The 19,827-nt window shown below is 55.3% G+C and overlaps 2 protein-coding genes across 3 annotated transcripts in view; both read left to right on the top strand.

Annotated features, from left to right (window-relative positions):
* RASA4B (RAS p21 protein activator 4B) overlaps positions 1–18,847 on the top strand; it is a 47,495-nt gene extending 28,648 nt beyond the window's left edge. The window contains exons 6-21 of one of the 2 annotated variants that reach the window (XM_034752590.1): positions 3–84; positions 2,462–2,593; positions 3,638–3,729; positions 4,200–4,317; positions 5,271–5,424; positions 7,220–7,284; positions 7,858–7,970; positions 9,129–9,321; positions 10,539–10,676; positions 11,168–11,312; positions 12,536–12,696; positions 13,626–13,763; positions 14,308–14,443; positions 15,362–15,482; positions 16,492–16,553; positions 16,880–18,847. In XM_034752590.1, the coding sequence (XP_034608481.1) occupies positions 3–84; positions 2,462–2,593; positions 3,638–3,729; positions 4,200–4,317; positions 5,271–5,424; positions 7,220–7,284; positions 7,858–7,970; positions 9,129–9,321; positions 10,539–10,676; positions 11,168–11,312; positions 12,536–12,696; positions 13,626–13,763; positions 14,308–14,443; positions 15,362–15,482; positions 16,492–16,553; positions 16,880–17,016 (1,987 nt within the window). In that variant the 3' untranslated portion in view covers positions 17,017–18,847. Of the gene's footprint in view, positions 1–2; positions 85–2,461; positions 2,594–3,637; positions 3,730–4,199; positions 4,318–5,267; positions 5,425–7,219; positions 7,285–7,857; positions 7,971–9,128; positions 9,322–10,538; positions 10,677–11,167; positions 11,313–12,535; positions 12,697–13,625; positions 13,764–14,307; positions 14,444–15,361; positions 15,483–16,491; positions 16,554–16,879 lie in introns of both variants that reach the window. The other variant, XM_034752589.1, reaches the window with a different exon arrangement.
* Positions 18,848–19,511: 664 nt separating this feature from the next.
* POLR2J (RNA polymerase II subunit J) overlaps positions 19,512–19,827 on the top strand; it is a 7,152-nt gene continuing 6,836 nt past the window's right edge. Inside the window, exon 1 of the mRNA XM_034752185.1 lies at positions 19,512–19,660. Coding sequence (XP_034608076.1) covers positions 19,608–19,660 — 53 coding nt within the window. The 5' untranslated portion in view covers positions 19,512–19,607. The remainder of the gene's footprint in view (positions 19,661–19,827) is intronic.

The raw sequence follows: 19,827 nt of genomic DNA, 5'->3' as shown, positions 1-19,827 counted from the left end.
AGGGACTTGGCTCGGAAAGACCGGAACGGCGCTTCCGATCCCTTCGTCAGAGTTCGCTACAACAGCAAGACCCAGGAGAGCTCGGTGAGTCGAGAGAGCTGGGCGGGGTGTTTGAGTCCATTGTGGGGACAGGGAGGAATGCAGCCCATGCTAGAAACTCCCTTCTGCCTTTCCCTTCCCCAAGGGGGGAACCAGGGAGGCAATCAGCATGGTGGGTCCTGTTCCCTTCGTGGACACAGCATGAGGGGAGGAGGTTACTCTTGGATGGATCAGTGAGTTACATGTGAGCATCACTGGGACCAGAGCGCTAGGAGCCTCATTCTGTGCGGATGTTCCGTTGGCGCTAACGGGGTGGCTCAGGGGAGGTGTACGTCAGGCCAGAATTTAGCCCTTGTCGTGTTCAGGACTCAGGGAGGGAAACCACTCAGGTGCGACGGCGTGAGCCATTTCGGTGACGTTATTTTGGATAGAAGACTAACTGCCTCGGGATGGGCCTGACCAGACTCCCGAGGTTTGAGCAACCCCAGGATTTGGGAGGGGGGGATTGGCACCTCGATCGAAACGTTGCAACGCGGCCCCATTTCTAGTGCCCTGTTTGACTCCTGTCGTTGCCAGGCTCACAGCTCGGCACGGTCTGTACCCGGCCTAGGCTTCTTTGCAGTGACCTAGTAGAGGAGTATAAAGTAGCTCCAGACACGTGAGCATGGACTCTCAGTCCAGGTCAGCACCTCCTGCCTAGCAGAGCAGGGACAATCCGACTGGTACTGTCTGGTTACGGGGAATTAGTTATGCCCATCTGGGGAAGGGATGCAGTTGCTCTCTTGACATACGGCAGGAGGGTAAATGCTAGGGAGGGGGAAGAGCAGCTGAAGCTAAATGACAATCTTGGCACAAGAACTAATGGCAATTAAACTGACCCTGAAAAAACGGAGGCTGGAAATTAGAAGGTTCCTGACCATGAGAGGAGTGAGGCTCTGGAATGCAACAGGAGTAGTGGGGGCAAGAAACCTACCTGGTTTTAAGGTGGGGCTTGATAAATTTAGGAATGGGATTCTTGCCCGCAATAGCAGCGTACTAGACTCAGTGACCTAGGAGGTCTCTGCAAGTCCCGTGTTCCTGGATGGCAAACCATGCATAGGAACGATCTAGAGCCGCTAACTGTTTTCCTGTGGGAAGAAGTCAGCAGAGTGAGAGATCTGCTGACCCTGGGGATGGAAACATAGGTAGTTTAGACCTAAAGTTTAACGTTTGTATAGTTAGGGGTTTTTTGTTTTTAAAGAAAGTTTTACCAGAGCGAATAGAAAGCGAAATGATTGCACAATTACAAATGAAAAAAGGCATCAGTGCTGACAACCACAAACGTCCCCTCAAAAATCATGAGATTGGCTTAAAAAAAATTGGATTATTTTTATTTGCCTTTGCTGTTTTTGAACCTTTGGGTCACATTTTTGCCTTTGAGAGCTAGAAACTTACTTCTATAAAATGAAAGCTACGATTTTCCCCCCATAATCACATGACTCCAGGAGCTGGGGCTTTCAGTGAAACGTGTCCTATGGCAAGACTCACTATGAAATCACAAGCGTGGTAACGCTGCGTAATGGCAACAGGGGGCTGTGAGGAGTGAGGGTTCACGTTTGTGTTTGGGATCTAAACCTGCTGTAGTGCCTGAGAATCAAAGGCCTGAATTCTCAGTGACACTAAGGCCCCACTACACCACTCTAACAGGGAAAAGAGGCCTTCTGGTGGTCTTAAATGTAAATGTATATGCACTTTAGTGCCGCTTTAGATTGCCAGAACCATTGACAAGGCCTTAGAGTAACTAGGAATCTGGGCCTCAGCAGTGAAACTGATTAGAAAGAGAAAAGACAGGGGTGAAATTTGATGAGCGTAATTCCACTGTCCAAAGGGCAAAAAGGGAACTAAGAACAGCCAGGGTGACAAATTGATGGAGACTGGCTCCAAAAGCCCAGACTTCGTTAGACATCTGCATTTGAATTTTGCATACGCCACCTCTTTTTATAACGGGCTGCTCCAAACCCTTGACCTCTCACCACTCCTCAGCGCTGAGGGGTTGGAGATCTCGCTCTGGCGATTGTGGCTTGAGGCCGTCTCTGACGCTCCCTGTCCTGGGCCTTGCGTGGTCCCTCACACTGTGCAAAGTGGGCCTGAGGCGCATTGCGCTGATGCGGACGACCACACAAGGTGCAGAGCCGCAGTGAATCGGGTCAGGAATCAAGGTCAGGAAGAATCGGGCACTAGGCTTTTACAATTCTTCCCACGTTGATAATCTAAGGGCGGTTAGTGACACAGGTAAGAACACTCTCTTTTTAAAAAAAAAAAAATTATTTTTCCCTTGGTGACTTGGTGAGATGCTGGTCCCTTGTCCTGCGCTGCTTAGTGAAGGATTACAGATCCCGCGCGGGAGGGTGATTAAAGCTGTACTGCTTTGCCCTGCCCAAAGGTGGTCAAGAAATCCTGCTACCCCCGCTGGAACGAGACCTTTGAGTTTGACCTGGACGAGTCAGCCACAGAGAAGCTCTGCATTGAGGTGTGGGACTGGGATCTCGTCAGCAGGAACGACTTCCTGGGGAAGGTGAGGGGCGACCGCCAGCTGATCCGAGCCACCTCCATTGGCCTGGTTCTTATACACTCATTAGGATTAATATTTAATAAGCTTCATGGATCAGACATTGAGGTCCAGTTCCAGCGCTGCCACTGACTCCCTCTGTAGCTTTGGTAAGCCATGTCGCCGCCCGGTGCCTCAGTTTCCCCCATCTTTAAAATGGAGGCAGGATGGCCCAGTGGTCAAGGCGCTAGTCTGGGACTCGGGAGACCCGGAGTCAATTCCCAGCTCTGCCACAGCCTTTCCGTGTGACCTTGAGCAAGTCCTGTAGCCTCTCTGTGCCTCATCTGTACCAGGGGATGGCTCGCAGGATAAGCGTGTTAAAGATGGGGAGGGGCTCAGGTACTTCCCCTCACTGTAAAATCCAAGAGAGAAAATTAGATACTTAGGTAGAAACACCTAAGTTAGGATGAAATAATTCTCCCTTTCTTTGTAAAGTGCTGCCAGTCCCTCAGTGAAGTGTTTTCATTATTATTTTATCCAAACCACTGAAGTTCCGGGGCAGGCTGAGGGTTCAGATAGAAGCATCTGGGTCTGGGCCGTCTCTAGGCTAACAGCCAGCATCCTGAGGATGGCCTAGTGGAGGAAGGGGGCGTTCAGGATTAAGGCACTGCACCAGGTATCCGTTCCCATCTTTGCCACATCCTTCCCGTGGGACTTCACGGCAAGTCACCCGATCTCTCTGGGTCTCCATTCCCCATCTGAAATCCTTTCTCCCACCCTGTCTCTCTTGTCTGTTGCACTGTAAACGTCTTGGGGGATGGGTGGAAGGGGGGACAGTCTCTCATTACGTGCACGGACAGCGCCTAGCGCCATGGGGGGCCCTGATCTCAGTTGCTGCCTCCTAGGTGGTGGTGTAATACGTGCAGTTGGCCATGAGAACGAGCTAACGGTGAGAGAAGTAGCAGGTGACACTCGTCAGAACTATTCCAGAAGTGATTCGATAGCGAAAGTGCCCTGTGGTAACCCGGTCGGTTTTCCTTGCCAGCTTTCTCCTCCTGCGTTCCTTCCTAGGTGGTGTTTAATATCCAGGGGTCACAGACCATTCAGCAAGAGGAAGGATGGTTCAGGCTGAGGCCAGATAAATCCAAGCCCAGAGTGGATGAGTGAGTCTGTCTTTATCCAGTTACGTTTTCGTGCCATAAAATGCAGAGAGAACGCCAGGGGATTCAGCAGGGGGCGCTCTCCCTCCGAGGCAGTGCTGATCCCATCGTTCCTGGGGCTTGCAGGGAGCAGGGCGGGCGATGCAGTAGGGAGCGCTCTCCCCTCTGTGTCTGTATTTCTGTGCCAGCCCTTCCGAGGGGACGCCTGTCCGTGGGGTTTCTGCGCACCACGATCGGGGGGGTGTCCTCGTTGGTCCTGACACACGTTCCTATGAGATACCCCATAAGAGTGGCCCTACTGGGTCAGACCAAAGGTCCATCTAGCCCAGTATCCTGTCTTTCGACAGTGGCCAATGCCAGGTGTCCCAGGGGAATGAACAGAACAGGGAATCACTAAGTGATCCGTCCCCTGTTGCTCATTCCCAGCTTCTGGCTTCTCTCCACTCTTTGGTTCTGTGCTCCGTCCATTTCAGAGGCAACCTGGGCTCCCTGCAGCTGCAGGTGAGGCTTCGAGATGAGACGGTGCTGCCAGGCAGTTACTACCAGCCTCTGGTCCAGCTGCTGTGCCAAGAAGTAAAAGCGGGGCCCAAGGTGAGCTGGCTGCACCACACCATCCCACGCAGAACACACTGGGAGGCTGGGCACGTGGCTAATATTTCCCGGCATCACCCCCGTTCAGAACAGGAATTCAGTCATAGATTTTTTTTCGGGCCACTCTGATCATCTAGTCTATTCTTCAGAGACCGGACCTAGCGATTCCTGCATGGACCCCCTTACCAGAGGGTAAACTAGAGCATTGAGTTTAGAGAGATGTCCAGACTGGACGTAAAGATCCCAAGTGAGGAGAATCCACCACATCTCTTGGGAAGCTGTTCCAATGGTTACCGCACATGCTCACACATGCACATGAGCAAATGTTTTAGGCGCATGTGTGCTAGGTACATTAAGCTATCCAAAGAATTAAACCAGTTAAACGCCCTTCGGAACTCAAATAATCTGTCACTGTAGGAGCTCCCGGTCAGCCACCCCTCAGTCCCTGCAGGCTCCCGGGACTGGCAACGAGCTACAGAGCCCAGGACCCCGTTGTGATAGGTGCTGTACAAACACACAACAGAGATGGCCCCAGCCCCAAGCAGCCTACAGTCTGTAAGGCGTTTTGGTGGGGCTGCATGGGGGAAGCGAGTATAAGCCACCCTAAGTGAGTGTGGTCTTTGTCTCTGTCCAGTGGCTGGCCCATGTAAAAGGACAACAGTCTACTACAGCTGGCAGCTAAGGGAGTGACTCCTGTAGCTCAGGTGGCAGAGGCTCGTGCTTTTACCACTGATGAGGCAGGGTTTCGAACCCCGCTGTCAGGCCAAGCAGGGTTGGTTACCCCAGCTCTGCCAATGCCCATGCTGTACCCACTCTGTAGACGACACTTCAACCTCCAGAGCTGCCATCAGCCAAGAAAACTCCCCAGAACCCAGCTCTGCCCTGCCAAGGGGGAAGGCCTTATCCTGGCTGCCTCTTCCACTCACTGCGGCCCCCGCTTCTCTTCCCAGCAGGATGGGAAGCTTCGCTTAATCACCCTGATCGACGAAACCACGACGGCGGAGTGCAGGCAGGAAGTGGCCATCAACCTTGTCAAGCTCTTCCTAGGTCAAGGCTTGGCCAAAGAGTTCCTGGATCTCCTCTTCAAGCTGGAGCTGGATAAAACGGGTGAGGCTATGGGGAGGAGCTTGTTATTACACTAGCCACGAGTGACCTGGCTAGAGTCAAATGGTCTGAGACCCTAGTGAATAGAGCACTGGACTGGGATTCAGCAGACCTGGGTTCTATTCCTGGCTCTGCTGGCTGGCCTTGGACAAGTCACTGCCCCGCTGTGCCTCAGTTTCTCCACCTGTAAAGGGGATAATGCTATTGACCTCCTTTGGAACGTGCTTTGAGATCTACGGATGAAAGGGGCGAGGTAGGTGTAGTTACGGGGATGTAAAACTAGCAGGAATTCACAAACCATTTTTCTCCTGTCACTTACCTGTCCCCTTTCACACCCGGGGATTCCATTAAACAACTCAAGTGATTCTAGGTAAGGGGCGGCCTGCTGCATGTGTACGGGATGGACGAGCGTCCCAAAAGCCAGGTGCTTGTCCTGCAGCTGTGAGCCCGGTTCTCCTCTCGCTTTCTCTGATGTAAATCCAGTGCAGTGCCACCGCTGTTACAAGGTTCTCTCTCGGCTGGTTTGTTTACCTGGCTCTGAGTATGTAAGTAGTGAATTAAAAGAGCGCCATCTACTGGCAAGTAAGAAAATGAGACAGTGTTCGTAAGTAAGGTAAAGTTGGTGTTTGGTTAAAGTGGCTGCTGAAGCCCCAGCTCTGAACGAGTTTAACTGCGCTGGCGAGAAAGGAGAATCTGTCCAAGGGGCATCTATGGCCGCTGTCACTGGAGGATCTTCGCACCTCCCCGTCCTTAATGGATTCAACCTCGCAAAGGCCTTGGGTGGCAGGGCAGGACTATTATCCTTGTACAAAGGGGGACCTGGGGCATAGAGAGAGTAGGTGACTTGTCCCAGGTAATACAGGAAGCCATAGACTGGGCTGCTGCTCTAACCACTGGACCGTCCTTCCTCTTAGAAGCAGGGAAGCTCAGAGTCTTTCATCAGACTGTCTTTGCCCTTCCCCACCCCACCCCTTCTCCCCCCATCATCCCCCAAGTCTGTCACAAGACACGGTGACGTCTGGTTCATGTTTTCAAACCCACCATGTCCCTGTAGGTTTGGGATGAATCAGGGTCAGCTGCCCCGGCCCAGGTGAGTTTTGTCTGTCAACCTCCAAACAGCTGGTGATGCAGAGAGGTCACAGACAAGAGGCTGGGTGGCTCTGGAGTCCACTGATGGCACTGAATTCTAAAACAGGCCACCCCCCTGGAACTGGCTAACCCCCCACTTCGGGGGTGTTCTGATCTGGAGCCAGGCTTCGGGAAGAGCTCTCTTCTCCTAGTGACCCGGGCTAACATCTGCTGGCCAGGATGGAGTCACAAGGGCTGCAGTACTACGTGCGGAATAATGTCGCCACCTGGATTAATGTTGCGTTGGGAGACGTGGGCCCAAGTATCTGAGTGGGGCCGATCGCCAAAAGGCCTGGAGGGTTGGCTCAGCTCCGTGCTTGAGGCTGAACGTTAGTGGGGACTAGGTGTCAGGACTGCTGAGAGTCGCCTCCATTCCCATTGGGCCTGCACGGCTGGGCTGGAAGTGCAGGAGACCCTGCCATGATGGGAATGCTTAGAAACTGCAATAAAATAATTGGGGAAGGGACCTGAATTTTTCCAGGGCCCCCAAAGGGTCAGTTTGGGTTTGACTTGAGCTCCAAAGTGAAGCTTTGGGTTGTTCTTATTTTATCCAAGCACATTCAGGCTGACCTGCAAGATATGCCCTAAGTGTGCTAGACGTGCCAGGAAAATTCTGCTCCCGGGGGCTCTGGCTCCTTGGGTCTCTCACGGGTGACGCTCTCATTTTCAGATGAGCCAAACACGTTATTCCGGAGCAACTCCCTGGCCTCGAAGTCGATGGAATCCTTTCTGAAGGTGCTGCCCCATGCTCAGCCGCCACGTGTTATCCCCTGGAGTGTGTTATCGGTCTTGTAGTATCCACGGATGCCGGGGCGGGAGATGACCTCCTAGATAATTGAGTCTGGCCCCCTCCAGTTGCAGGCCCTAGTCTGCCTTGAGATTCGCTCCACGAGTTGGGAGCAGAGCTGGGTCTTTGCTGAAACCCGGTGACCGTGGGGAGTTTGGATCCAGATCTTTACTCTGTAGCCCGCCCTTATCTCTGTAACGGGCCAGGACAAACGCTCAGCTCTGAGAGCAATGAACGGTGAGGAGACCTGGGCCTGGATCTCTGTAGCTGGAGTCCATCTATAAACATTAGACCTCCCATGCTCAGTGAGATAGTGGGGTGACCTCTGAGACTTTCATTGGCCAAAGGGCTGCAGTGGGGGAGAGATCCGGACATGTGGCGTGGATCCAGCTTTGCCCTTTGGATGCAGGACTATGCCTGTAAATGCTGGGGGGGGCGGGGCGGAGGAGTGTGTGTGTGTGTGTGTGTGTGAGAGAGAGCTGCACACTCCTCTGCCTGCCTCACTGGCCACCTCTCCTTAGGTGGCAGGGATGCAGTATTTGCACAGCGTCCTGGGGCCGACCGTGAACCGAGTGTTTGATGAGAAGAAGTACATCGAGTTGGATCCCAGCAAGGTGGAGATTAAAGAGGTCGGGTAAGAGGCCGTGCCGGGCGCCAGGCAGGGGATGAGAGTGGCAGAAACCCAAGAGCCGTGTTCTGGCTCAGACGCCGAGGAATGTGGCGCTGACATGTAGACTGCTACCCCGGATTGCCCTGGCACCAGCCACCCTGCCCTGAGACCACGCTGCTGCTGGAGCTGACAGCGCTCCCTGAGCGTAGGGGATGCGGGAGGCCGGATGCTCCTCTCCCCTGGCTGTAACTCCCATGAAGACCTGATGCAAATTTGATCAGGCCCACACTCTTTAAGAGCCAGAGTCTCTGGGTACGTCCACACAGTAAACCAAACCCCACGGCAGCGAGTCTGAGCCCGGGCAGCTGATTTGGGCTCATGGGGCTTGTGCTTTGGGGCTAAAAGAGCAGTGTAGACATTAGGGCCCAGGCTGGAGCCCGGGCTCTGAGCCCCTCCCCCTTGCTGGGTTTCAGAGCCCGGGCTCTGAGCCCCTCCCCCTTGCTGGGTTTCAGAGCCCGGGCTCCCACCCGAGCTCGGATATCGACAGGTATTGTTCAGCGCGAGGCCAAGTCAGCTGACCTGGGGGTTTGGGGGGGGGGTTGCTGTGTACACATACCCTAAGGGGCCAGATCTTCAGCTGGCAGCATCACTCCATTGACGTCAATGGATCTACACTGACTGACACCAGCTGAGGATCAGGCCCTAGACTCTGTGTGGCTGATGTTCCCCTCCAAACAGAGCGTTCTCCTAAAGCCTGTAAGGCCCTGGCTGCAAATCTCTCTCTCTGCTCTGGAATCATAGGGCTAGAGAGGAGCCCAAACCAAACCTCCAGCTCCCACTCCAGACTTGGTGTCTCAGGCCTGTCTCTAAACCGAGCCAGACAGATGCCGGGGGATTGGCTGATGACTTAGGAAGGAGGGAGCTAACTCACCCGGCGATGGTCCAGCTAGTTCAGTGTCCTATATCCCACGTCCGGCAGTGCTAGACTCTTCAGCACCAAATGGTGTAGTCCTCACCCCGGTGGAGAAGGGCAGCAGTCCTTCCTGACCCCAGCCAGTGGCCAGCATGTGTCCTGAAGCATGTGGATTAACAGACCTGCACCCCAGCTGCGTGGCTGCAGAGACCACTCACGGTCTCCCCCAGTGTGCGTTCCTGACCGTGTCCATGTGGCTTGCCCGGCAGGTGCTCCGGGCTCCATCGGATCCAGACGGAGAGCGAGGTGATCCAACAGAGCACCCAGCACCTGCAGTCCTACCTGACCGACCTGCTCATCGCCATCGCCAAGTCGGTGAGGACGTGTCCCGCCACCATCCGCGCCACCTTCAGGCAGCTCTTCAAGCGGGTCGAGGAGCGCTTCCCGGGGAACAAACACAAGGTCAGGTGCCAGGCCCTCCCCATCCCTTTCTGTCACCAGCCCAGAGAGAAGCCAGCCCAGCACAGAGATGGGGATGGTGACTTTCACTGCCAGACCGTGACTCTCCGGGGGGACCTGGCTGTCCCGTGCTGTGGCTGGCTTCCAACAGCCATTGGCTGTGAGGCTGCAGAACAGCTTAACCCGCCAGGCAGCAGCTGCCCTGAGCCTGCTGTCGTACCCAGCAGTGAGGGGAAGGGGACAGCCCTGGCTGGAAATCGCAGCCTTGTTTCTGTCTGGACCAAGACGGGCCCCAGTGCGGGGCCTGCTGAGGTGGGAGCTGCAAGGAGCAGCGCTGTGGTTCAGCAGGGGGCGCTCTTCCCTCTGGGCCATTAATGAAGCAATGGTGGCCTGCAGGGCTGGTCAGAAATTAAACTCTTCTGGGATGGAAAATGGGGTTTTTGGCTAAATAATCTTTTTTTCACAGGAAGCGCTGTGGAGAATCTTGAACTTTTTGTCAAAAAAATGAAAATTGAAATATCTTGATTTGGATTAGCCTGCCCCGATGTCTTATGGGAATTGTAGCGTGGTTCTCCTTGGCTGTTCTACATGTCCCATGATGCACCAAGGCCAGGGAACCCCGTGGTGCATCATGGGAGATGTAGTCCAACCAGGAAGCTGTACCAATATAGGAGAATAGGAGAGCATGAGGCACCGAACTACAGCTCCCATGAGGTACCATGGCAGCAAATTGAAATGTACCAGTTTTCAGATTTTCACTGAAATGTCAAAATTCTCCAGAGAAAATTGAGATAAAAATCATTCCCCCCCTCCCCCTCTTCATCTGAATTTTCTGCAGGAAGAAAACTGCATTTTTCTGACTGTCCCCATATCCAGCATGGTACATGTCTCCCTGAATTCCCCTTTGCAGTTTAAGTTGAATGCAGGATTCTTCCCCACTGTTGGCTGCCTTGTCAAACAGCTGGCATGTTCGTTCCACCCCAGAGGTGGCCGCATTACAGTGGCGGGAGAACACACTGTATAATTGCGAAAGCACTTTGCGACACTGCTGACCCACGGAGGCTCGGGGGGCCTGATTCCGATTGTGCTTACACAGAGATCAGCTGACAGACCCATACCATCTCCCTGGGAAGCCTAAGTTGCTGCTATTGGTGTTTAATGAACGATTTCCTTCTGTCTCCCTGCCGATACCGCACCCCTCCCTGGCCGCTCTCCTGCAGAACGTGAAGTTCATTGCTGTCACCAGCTTCCTCTGCCTCCGCTTCTTCTCTCCTGCCATCATGTCCCCCAAGCTCTTCCACCTGCGGGAGAAACATGCAGATGCCCGCACCAGTCGGACCCTGCTGCTCCTAGCCAAGGTAAGTCCCGTTTTGCCCCACGCTGTGCTCCATTGGCGGCAGGGGGTGGGGTGGGGTATCTGTGTCCATAAGGGACCCTGCCAGCGCTTCCCAATGCAGCGTTTCCGATCAGCCAAGCCGAGGGGCTGGCATGGGAGCACAGGCGGTATCCCCCCAGGCAGCCCTCGCTGCCTGCTGACCCAGTGTGCCATGCTCCCGTTGGATGGAAGGCAGCAGTGGAATCAGCTAGCTTCCCTGCAGCTCTGAGCAAGGCCAGGACATTCAGGGGGGACTCCAGGCAGCCGTGGGCGGCGTCAGTCAGTCACGCAGCCAGAGCGAACCACAGAGTCTGCCCGTGTCCGGCTGCCCATTTCTCTACAGCGGGGGACTGAGAATCAGGGCTGCTGGGTTCTCACCCTCTGCCTGACCTCAGGGCAGGAAAACTGCCCTGGCTTTGCCCTGTGGGCAGCTCGGGTGGCGTGCTGTGATCCTTCCCTCTCGTTTGGCGCCAGGCTATCCAGACCGTGGGGAACATGGACGCTGCGGCCAGCCGGGCCAAGGAAGGCTGGATGGCCCCTCTGCAGCCCACCATCCAGCAGAGCATCTCCCAGATGAAGGAGTTCATCACCAAGCTCATAGACCTCGAGGAGAAGGAAGGTGAATCGATCTGCTGGAGCCAATTGGCCTAAGGACCCCACACTTTGCTCCATCTGTCTCCAGGGGGATTCACAATCGCTGATGTGGCTTTGGGCTGAATCCCTCTTCTAAAAGCATAGCAGCTTCTGGCCCTCACAAGTAGGACGCTGGGACTCAGTCTCTCTACTCAGCCTAGATGGATAGAGCAAGGTGGATCAGACTGGGATCAATGAAGTAGCCTGTCACAGGTCACGGGACCTGAATTCCTGCTCTATGGATCAGCAAGGACACCCACTTTTAGTCCTCAGGCCCCAGCCATCCCCTTTCTTGGACAGAAACTCACATCTCACACCCACCGGACTCGGGTTTCCCCAGGCTACACAGTCCCCTGCCTATGCTGTGATAACCCCAGCAAGCCAGACTGTCTAAAAGGCCAATGTCTGCGCTTTGCTTCCCGTCCAGAGGCTAGGACAGGAGAATTTCCCATAGTAACCAGGTACCACGCAGCCCTTTCTAAGCAAACACCCTGTTCTTCAGGTGACAGCGTTACAAACAGTAAAAACCTACATGTGTGCTAATATGCTTACCAGAGATCACCCCCAGCTCCAGCAAGGGGTGAGCAGTCCTTCACACCACACCCAGGGGTATTTCCGTGGTTACAAGGTCGTGGCAGCCTGTGCATAGGTTAGCCTTTCCTGTATATAGCTGGGGCCTTTCGTTCATGCAAGAGTGAACCACAGACACGAGCTCTCTCCTCTGGTTGGGGCTTTGCGTAACCAGCGGGGGGGGGAGAGGTACGTTGGCATTCACCACCTCCCCAGAGATTTCCTAGGCAACCCACTTAACTGTTTGTCCCCCAAAGGTCATTCTTGTCTGGTCCATAGTTTCAAACGCTCCCTGGGAGTGCAGAACACTCCCCTGGGTTCACATTGGTCCCGTCTGCCCCTGGAGGCATGACATGCAATCCCACAGCGATGCATAAGCTTTGCATTCTTAATACCATGGACTCCAGGCCCAAGAAGGTTTTCCAGGGACAGTGCAGGAAATTGCCATCTCTGTCGCAGACGGCCCTGCCTGCAGGCGGTGTGCTCCAGCAGACAGGGCACTGCCTTGGGCAGGAGACTTGTGTGCTTGCCCCAGCTGTGAAATGGGAATAGCTCTGGGACTCACTGCTCTGAGGCCTGCGGCTGCCCGGGGGCTAAGCGGCAGCTGGCTGGTTCTGAGGGCATCCCTGTTGCTTGCAGAGGTGGACCAGCCGAAGGCACAGACGCTGGTTGTGAAGGAGGGGCCTTTATTCATCCACAAGAGCAAAGGCAAAGGGCCGCTGTTGTCATCTTCCTTTAAGAAACTCTACTTCTCGCTGACGAGCGAGGCCCTCAGCTTTGCCAAGACGCCCAACTCCAAGGTAAGGGGGACGCCCCCTGCCATTAGCAGGGGGTGGTTTGCAGCCCATCCCTCGGACGGGCCCATCTCAGGAAGGCAGCTGCTGGTCCCACGTCTTCGCTTGGGCTGCACTGATTGTGAAAGAGAAGTGTCCGGGGGGCCCCAGATGGACACGGCTCCGCCTGGACCTGGCAGACAGATGGAAGCTGCTTCCCCACTCAGCCCCCAGCCCAGCCCCTGCTGCCAGCGTCGCAGTGAGCCCCCCGGGAACACTCTGCTCTAGGGGATATTCGTCCCCTGACGCACCTGGCAGCGACACGGGGCAAAGACTCTGCTGGCCTGCCCTTGGGAGGGATGGGGGGGGGGATTCTCTCGCACTGGTGGGACTGGGAGCCGAGGTTGGGCCTGTACCTCCATTTGTCCATCTGTGATGTGGAGCTGAACTGCTGGCCTCCGGGGGTGGTGGTGAGAATTCAAGATGCAAAGCGCCAGGGGTGGGCGAAGTGGTCGTGAAGCAGCCCCCGATCCTGCTCCCCGGTTGGAGTGGGGCAAACCCCAGACCCCACTCCCCAGCAGGAGCTCGAGGGCCAGATTAAAACAGCCATTGGGGTGGGTGAACTGGCCAATGCTGCCCCAGGGCCTTGAAGGCTCTTCCTGCCCATCCGTTCGAGAGCTGAAGGGCAGAGGGGGCCGCTCGGATCACCTGGTCTGACCTGCAGAGCACAGGCCAGAGAAGCATGGCCAGCCGTTCTGCAGTGCAGGGGATCCACTGGCATCGTCTCTAGAGTCTGGGGAGGCTGGTCAGACAGCTTTCTTCTGTGAAGCCCCATCTAAAGGGGCATGGCCTCTCCCTGGGCGAGCTCAGATCTCCTGGGCTCTGCCATGGGGCCGGCCCTTGCCCCCTCTCCCCTGCTGAGGTTTCCATGGCGCCTGCCCTCCCCTTCATTTCAGAAAAGCTCCTTCATTACCCTGTCCAACATCCGGGCGGCCGAGAAGGTGGAGGAGAAAAGCTTTGGCAGCTCCCACGTGATGCAGATCATCTATGCTGACGAGGCGGGACAGTTGGAGATGGCCTATCTGCAGTGCAAGGTGGGCTGGTCGGGTGTCTGTTCAGGGAGCGGGTGAGGATGCGTGGGAGACTGCTCCAGTCTGAACGGAGACTGGAACCCATGGGCCTGGCCGTGGATGTCCGGTGTCGTCCCCCTTCCCTGACAGCGCAGCGGGCTGGGGGTCAGGACTCCTGGGTTCTATGCCTGCAGGCCGGCCACAACGCTCTGCAGTTTGAGAATGTGTGAGCAGCAGTCCTGAGGCAGAGATCGACACAGCTGGTCAGTCCCAGGGGCCAGAAGAGGCTCTTGTGCTGGGCGGTGAGGGGCGGACGCTTCATTTGCCTCATGAGGCCGGCTAGTTCGGAGAGGAGGCTCTGGCACTAGTGCAATGCACGGCTGGCACGCCACAGATGGGGGCCCTTTGCTTTGCGCCCAGTCTGGTACACGAACGTTGTGCTGGGCAGTGCCCATGGGCTGCAGCCCAAGTGATGCTGGAGGCCATGGGTGGGGACCCTCCAGTCACTCAGTGCCTGGTGCCCCTGGTAGGGACATAGGGCAGTGCCCGCTGTGTGTGTCTGTTTCAGTGTGTCAATGAGCTGAACCAGTGGCTCTCGGCCCTGAGGAAAGTCTGCGTTAACAACGCCGAGATGCTGGGCTCCTATCACCCAGGAGTGTTCAAAGGAGACAAATGGAGCTGCTGCCACCAAAAGGATAAAACAGGTACTGTGCTTGCCCGGCCTCCTGCCAGCAAAGGGGAAGGTTTGGGAATGGAAAGGGAGTCTAGTGGTGAGAGCAGAGGGACAGAGAGGCGTGGCTCGTGGGTGGGTTCTAGGGCTGTAGTTCTGCCACTGCCTCATTGTGTGACCTTGGGCAAGTCACCTGACCTCTCTGTTCCTTCAGGGTCCCATCTGTGAGACGCATGCCTGGGCATCAAGTGTTTTTCTAATCTACAGGTGGGTGGGTGGGATGGGTTCCCCTCTGTGCCTGACCCGCAGAGGCTGTAGCTGGTACAGTCCAAACTAGGGACGTGTGGGTCGTCAGCTTGTTCTTTTAGCTGTCTGCCGAGAGGGCTTGGAGCCCCTTGGCTCAGGGCTTCTCTACGCTTACAAGGCCGCACCGATGCAGTTGCATCGCTGTAGCGAAGACGCTCCTATGAGAGCATCTCCCGTCAGCATACGTGCTCCACCCCCACCTCCCTGAGAGGCGGTAGGAGAAGCCGTCCTGTCGATGTAGCGCTGGCTACACTGGGAGTTCGGTTGTAGTGTAGACCAGGGCTCAGGGGCTAGAGAAAGGGAGAGTATTGTTCCTGTCTCCTTGGGCGCGGAGCTGTGTTAATTTGCTGTACTGATGGCTTGGGAACACCCGGACGCTCCCTCCTCCAGGGAAGCCAGAGCAGGGGGAGTCGCAGAATGCCTTGGTGAGTGTGAAGTATCGGGGTAGCCTGAGGTTTTTACTCACGAAAGCTTATGCCCAAATAAATCTGTTAGTCTTTAAGGTGCCACCAGACTCCTTGTTGTTGGTGAGTGTGGTTAAACCCGTTGGCTCTTACATCCACTAGAGGGCACCACTCTGATACCAACAGTCCGCCTTTGGGGGCCCACCTCAAATTAACCTGCTGTCCTGGCTGCTGTCGCCTAGGTTTGGGATGTGATAAAACCCGGCATGGAGTCACTCTGCAGGAATGGAATGACCCCCTGGATCCAGATCTAGAGTCTCAGTTAATTTTTAGACACCTGTTTGGAGTTAGAGACTTAATGAGGTGAGTCGCTTGATTTGTGCGGCATGATTGGGGCTGTTTCCCTCTAGGAGTTTGCACCCAGGGATCATCTCTGTGCCCTGCGAGGGGCCTGTAAGCATGGAGTGAGTCTCACACACTGTGCTCTTGCTCACGGAGGACCATCTCTGTGGTTCCCAAGGAGGGAGGGGGGCCAATCAGCACAGTGAGTTACGTGTCCCAGGGGCCAACAGGCCACGCACTCTGCCCCGGCAATCATCTGCCTAAGGCCCAGAGTTCTGCTGTTTCAAAGGTCCGGCCGGAATCGGCCTGGAGTTCGTACCTGTCTATATGCACAGGTCCCAGGCATTCTGACGGACGCCAGAGTGAGGGTGATACCCCAGGGGCCCCCTCTACACTGGTCTGCAGCCTGGGATCCGGTGCAGAAAGATATCATTAGTGACTAGCCTAGAAATTGGAGATTGGAATCCCTGTTAGGTCACATCTTGCCCATCCCCAGGCCAGGATTGTTCCCTTCAGTCTATTTCAGTGCTCTGTCCATTCTAGTTTAAATGCCCCAAGCAATGTGGCTTTCACCATCTCCCTTGGGAGGTTCTTCCATTATCTTAACGGATCTCACGGTGCAGGAACTCCTGAGTGTTCCCTTTCTGACTGTCCCCATCCTCTTTCATCTACACCCCATATCACCCTGAACAGTTCCTCCTTGCTGAGCATTCACTGGGGCTACATCCCAAAGAAGGAAGTGTGGGTGAGCAGGGGGATGGACATATACAAGAGGCTGGGGTGGCTGCTCAAAGGTCCTTAGAAGAAGCCACCATGTGTCCAGAGTTAGCCAAGGGGAGCAGACACACATAACTTAATCTTGCAAGATCCTGACCATCTCATGAGATGCTGATTGTCTTCAACTCCTGTTATCAGTGCCATTGTGCAGGATTGCACCTTCTGGCCTCTTGGCTTTGAATATAGTGGGGCTAATCGGTTAATTGCGGATTACATCTGAAAACCCATTGTTGTTTCATCTTGCTCCCTTAAGGGAAAAGTATCTGGAGATGTTGACGGAGAAAAATGAAAATGTTCTTCTGCGCCAAAGTGGAGGTATTGCTTTGTTGTTGATGGATTATTCATCTTTCCCAAGTGGGCATGTGCTATGATTAGCCATATATCTAATAATCAACACTCTCCTCCCTTTTCCCAGACAATGCCACTTTACCTTGTAATAATTCCCTGTCCTGGCCATCAACCATGGCCATCAAAATTTTCAACCAGCCCCAGCTATCCTCCTTTGCTGCTGGGGGTGGGCTCGAATTTCTGGTGGTGCTGTCTCCTCTGGTGATTCTTGGGGCTGGTAGTGTTGTCAGCAGCTGCTGTGCAAGCACCACTCCACTCAGGGTAATTCTCTCTGCTTCCCTGCACCTCCACAGGCCCCGAAAATGTGGACGGACCCACAAGGCTATTCCAGGTGCTGCAGGACCTCGAAGACGCCCATCACACAGCCGTCTTCAGCTCAGGCACCCTAGCTGACCGGGACAGAAACTGCCTCCTGGAGCTGCAGACGTGACTCCTGGAGTGAACCACTCCGTCGCCTTTCACTCTGCTCACTTGGTCCTGCTGCGTCCATCAGAGCTGCCAACACTAGACATCTTTGCAATGGGAACTCCCTCGACACCGTGTGCTCTCACCATCACCCCGCTGCTCAAAAAGCCATGCCATGGACTTCTGCCAGCTTAGCATGTCTCCATTAGTGAGCGGCTTGTCAATGACCCTCTTGTGCTCTCGCTAGTCCCCAGAGCGGGATGGGGGCCTGTGCAGAAGCTTTCACGTCTCACCTCTGCCAGGGTTGCACTAGGGAGTCTCTCTCCACTATTATTTTCACCTTTCAGTCAAGGTCCAGCTGTTTTGTCAAGCTTGGTCTGATGTGTAATCGTAGCTCCTCAATGCAACCTTATATCTGAGCTGCTCCACCCTGGGTTTGAGACACCAGGGTCAAGATGACTCAGTGGAGCACTGAAGCCAGTAGTGACGGATCCACAGAAGAGGAGGGGGAATCTCTTAAGGCAGGGGACCGGGAGTCAGGTGGCTTGGATTCCATATGCTCTTCTGCCACTGACCCACAGTGTGAGCTGGGGCAAATCATTTGACCCTGCTGTGTTCCTGAGTTTCCCCATCTCTGAAATAGGGATGATGAGCCTTCCCCTCCTTTGTTAAAGTGCTTTGCAATCCTCTGATGAAAGGCGCAATGGAGGTGCAGAGTATTCATTAACTGGAGATGCTGGCTGACGCCTGGAATTTGTAACCAACGTCCCTGAGCTGCACATCCATCCGTCTCACTGGGTTGTTGAATGAACATGAATATGGACAAGTCTTGAGTCAGCACCTCAGACCCCATTGCATGGTATGTGGCTGCTCAGTGACCATTCCACACCTTGAGGAAGAAGAGATGGGGAAGTGGTTCGTTAGAGCAGCTGATTCTGAGCCAGGCCTCCTGACTCTATCCCACCTCTCCCCACCCTGGGTAAATTGCTGGGTTTTAGAAGCACTTGGCATCCACCTGCAAGAGTCAGCGAGAGCTGGAGGGGCTCAGCACCTCTGAAAGCCAGGGCCTTGACCTCTGTGTCTGTTTTCTGATCTGTAACTGCGGATAATATATATTCGGCTAAACCAAGTTCTCAGTTGCAATCCCATTGGCAGTCACTGAAGGCAGATTTTCACTCCCCATGCCTATCTCCCAGGGGTCTTGCAAAGCTTACTTACCTGTCACGTGGTTCTTGATCCCAGGAAATGTAAAATACTATCTGTATAATGGTTTCCTGTCCAAAAAGTGCTCTCACATCCCTGGCGAAAGGTGCTATAGAAATGCAGGCTGGCCACTACCCCGTATGCCGCATTTCAGGCCCAGGTAAACAGATGCTCTGAAACGATTGAGCAGGTGGCCTGGCTGTTACGGCTGGTGCTGGTTATAAACAGTCTGGTTCATGGCCATTTGGGGGTCAGAACAGTGCACCTGCTGTATCACATGGCCCCTCCAATGAACTGGATGGAGAATACACAGGTTAGACCTGCTGTTCTGCGCAATATTATCATTTAGCGCAGCACATGGAGTCAGCACAATCTAGCAGCCTGGTGGAGGGACCCAAATACCCATCCATTTGCCACAGAAAATTTGTCCCTTTGGTAGTTGATCAGATTGCATGCGGGGCCAGGGCTGGTGCGCTCGTCGCAGAGGTGGCTTAGCCCTGATCAGGTGCATGTGACCTAAGGAAATAGACTCCAGAGCAGACCGGTGTCAAAGGGAGTAACCAGGGCATATGTCTTCCCATCCACTGTACAGAACCAATGCTAGAGAAACAGCTGTGTATTTGAATGTACAATAAACACCTCTTTTACCATGAGGCCATGTGTTTGCTTTTCATTCCCTGCCAGCATCTCCCTCGGGAGAAAATGCCAATGGGATGTGTGGTCACTCAGTTGAGTTCAAGGGGAGAGACTGTTTGTTTTTAACCCTTTCAGTTAATTGAATTTACTTTCATGTTCAGAACTGGGGACAGGCCCGGCCTGCATGTGAGCCACCTGTGGAGCCGGGTCCTGCTGGCAGCTCAGGCCCTGGGTGGGGGGCTGCCCGGGGAGAGAGGGGATGTGCAGATGCAGGTTTGGGGTGTTGCCATCAGTAACGATGTATTGTGCCTCCCTCAGGGGGGGGTGCTGCCCGGGCTGAGGGTCACTGTCCACGACGGCGCTAAGAGGGTGTTGCTGCCGGGAGGGGCCCGATGACGGGGTGGGTGACGCTGGTGAGGATGTTGCTACAGGCGCTGGTGTTGCCGTGGGTGACGATGGTGAGGATGGTGCTATGGAGGGGGGCGTTGCCATGGCAACGCTGGCCACGAAGGTGGTAACCAGGGGGTTGGCGATGGGGTTGCCGGCGGTGACGGGGCTGGTGTGGCTGAGGCTGAGGGCAGCGCCCCTGGGCCGGGCTCAGCGGGGGGTCGCTGCCTATTGCTGAGCGGCAATTTCTCCTCGCTGCCGGCAGGGGGCGCCGCCGCCGCTGAGTGCCCCGGAAGCGGAAGTGGCGGGCCCCTGGGCGCTCCCGGAAGCGGAACCTGAGCTCGGCGCTGCTGGCAGCGGACGCGCCGCCGGCGCCGTTACCGCCGCAGGATGAACGCGCCGCCGGCCTTCGAGTCCTTCCTGCTCTTCGAGGGGGAGAAGAAGTGAGTGCGGGGGGCGGGGCGGGGCGGGGCGGGGCCCCGGCGCTGTGAGGCCCGAGTTCGACCCCGCCGAGCCGGGCAGCGCCAGAAACCCCCGAGCCGCGCCAGCCCCGTCCCCCGCCCGCTCCTCCTTCCATCCCCCCTCGAGCCGCGCCCGGCCCCCGGCCCCC

This window comes from Trachemys scripta, chromosome 18, assembly GCF_013100865.1.
Source record: "Trachemys scripta elegans isolate TJP31775 chromosome 18, CAS_Tse_1.0, whole genome shotgun sequence".
In the NCBI taxonomy this organism is placed as follows: domain Eukaryota; kingdom Metazoa; phylum Chordata; order Testudines; family Emydidae; genus Trachemys; species Trachemys scripta.
Note: the sequence above shows the minus strand (reverse complement) of the source record. Positions and strands in the feature narration are given on the sequence as shown.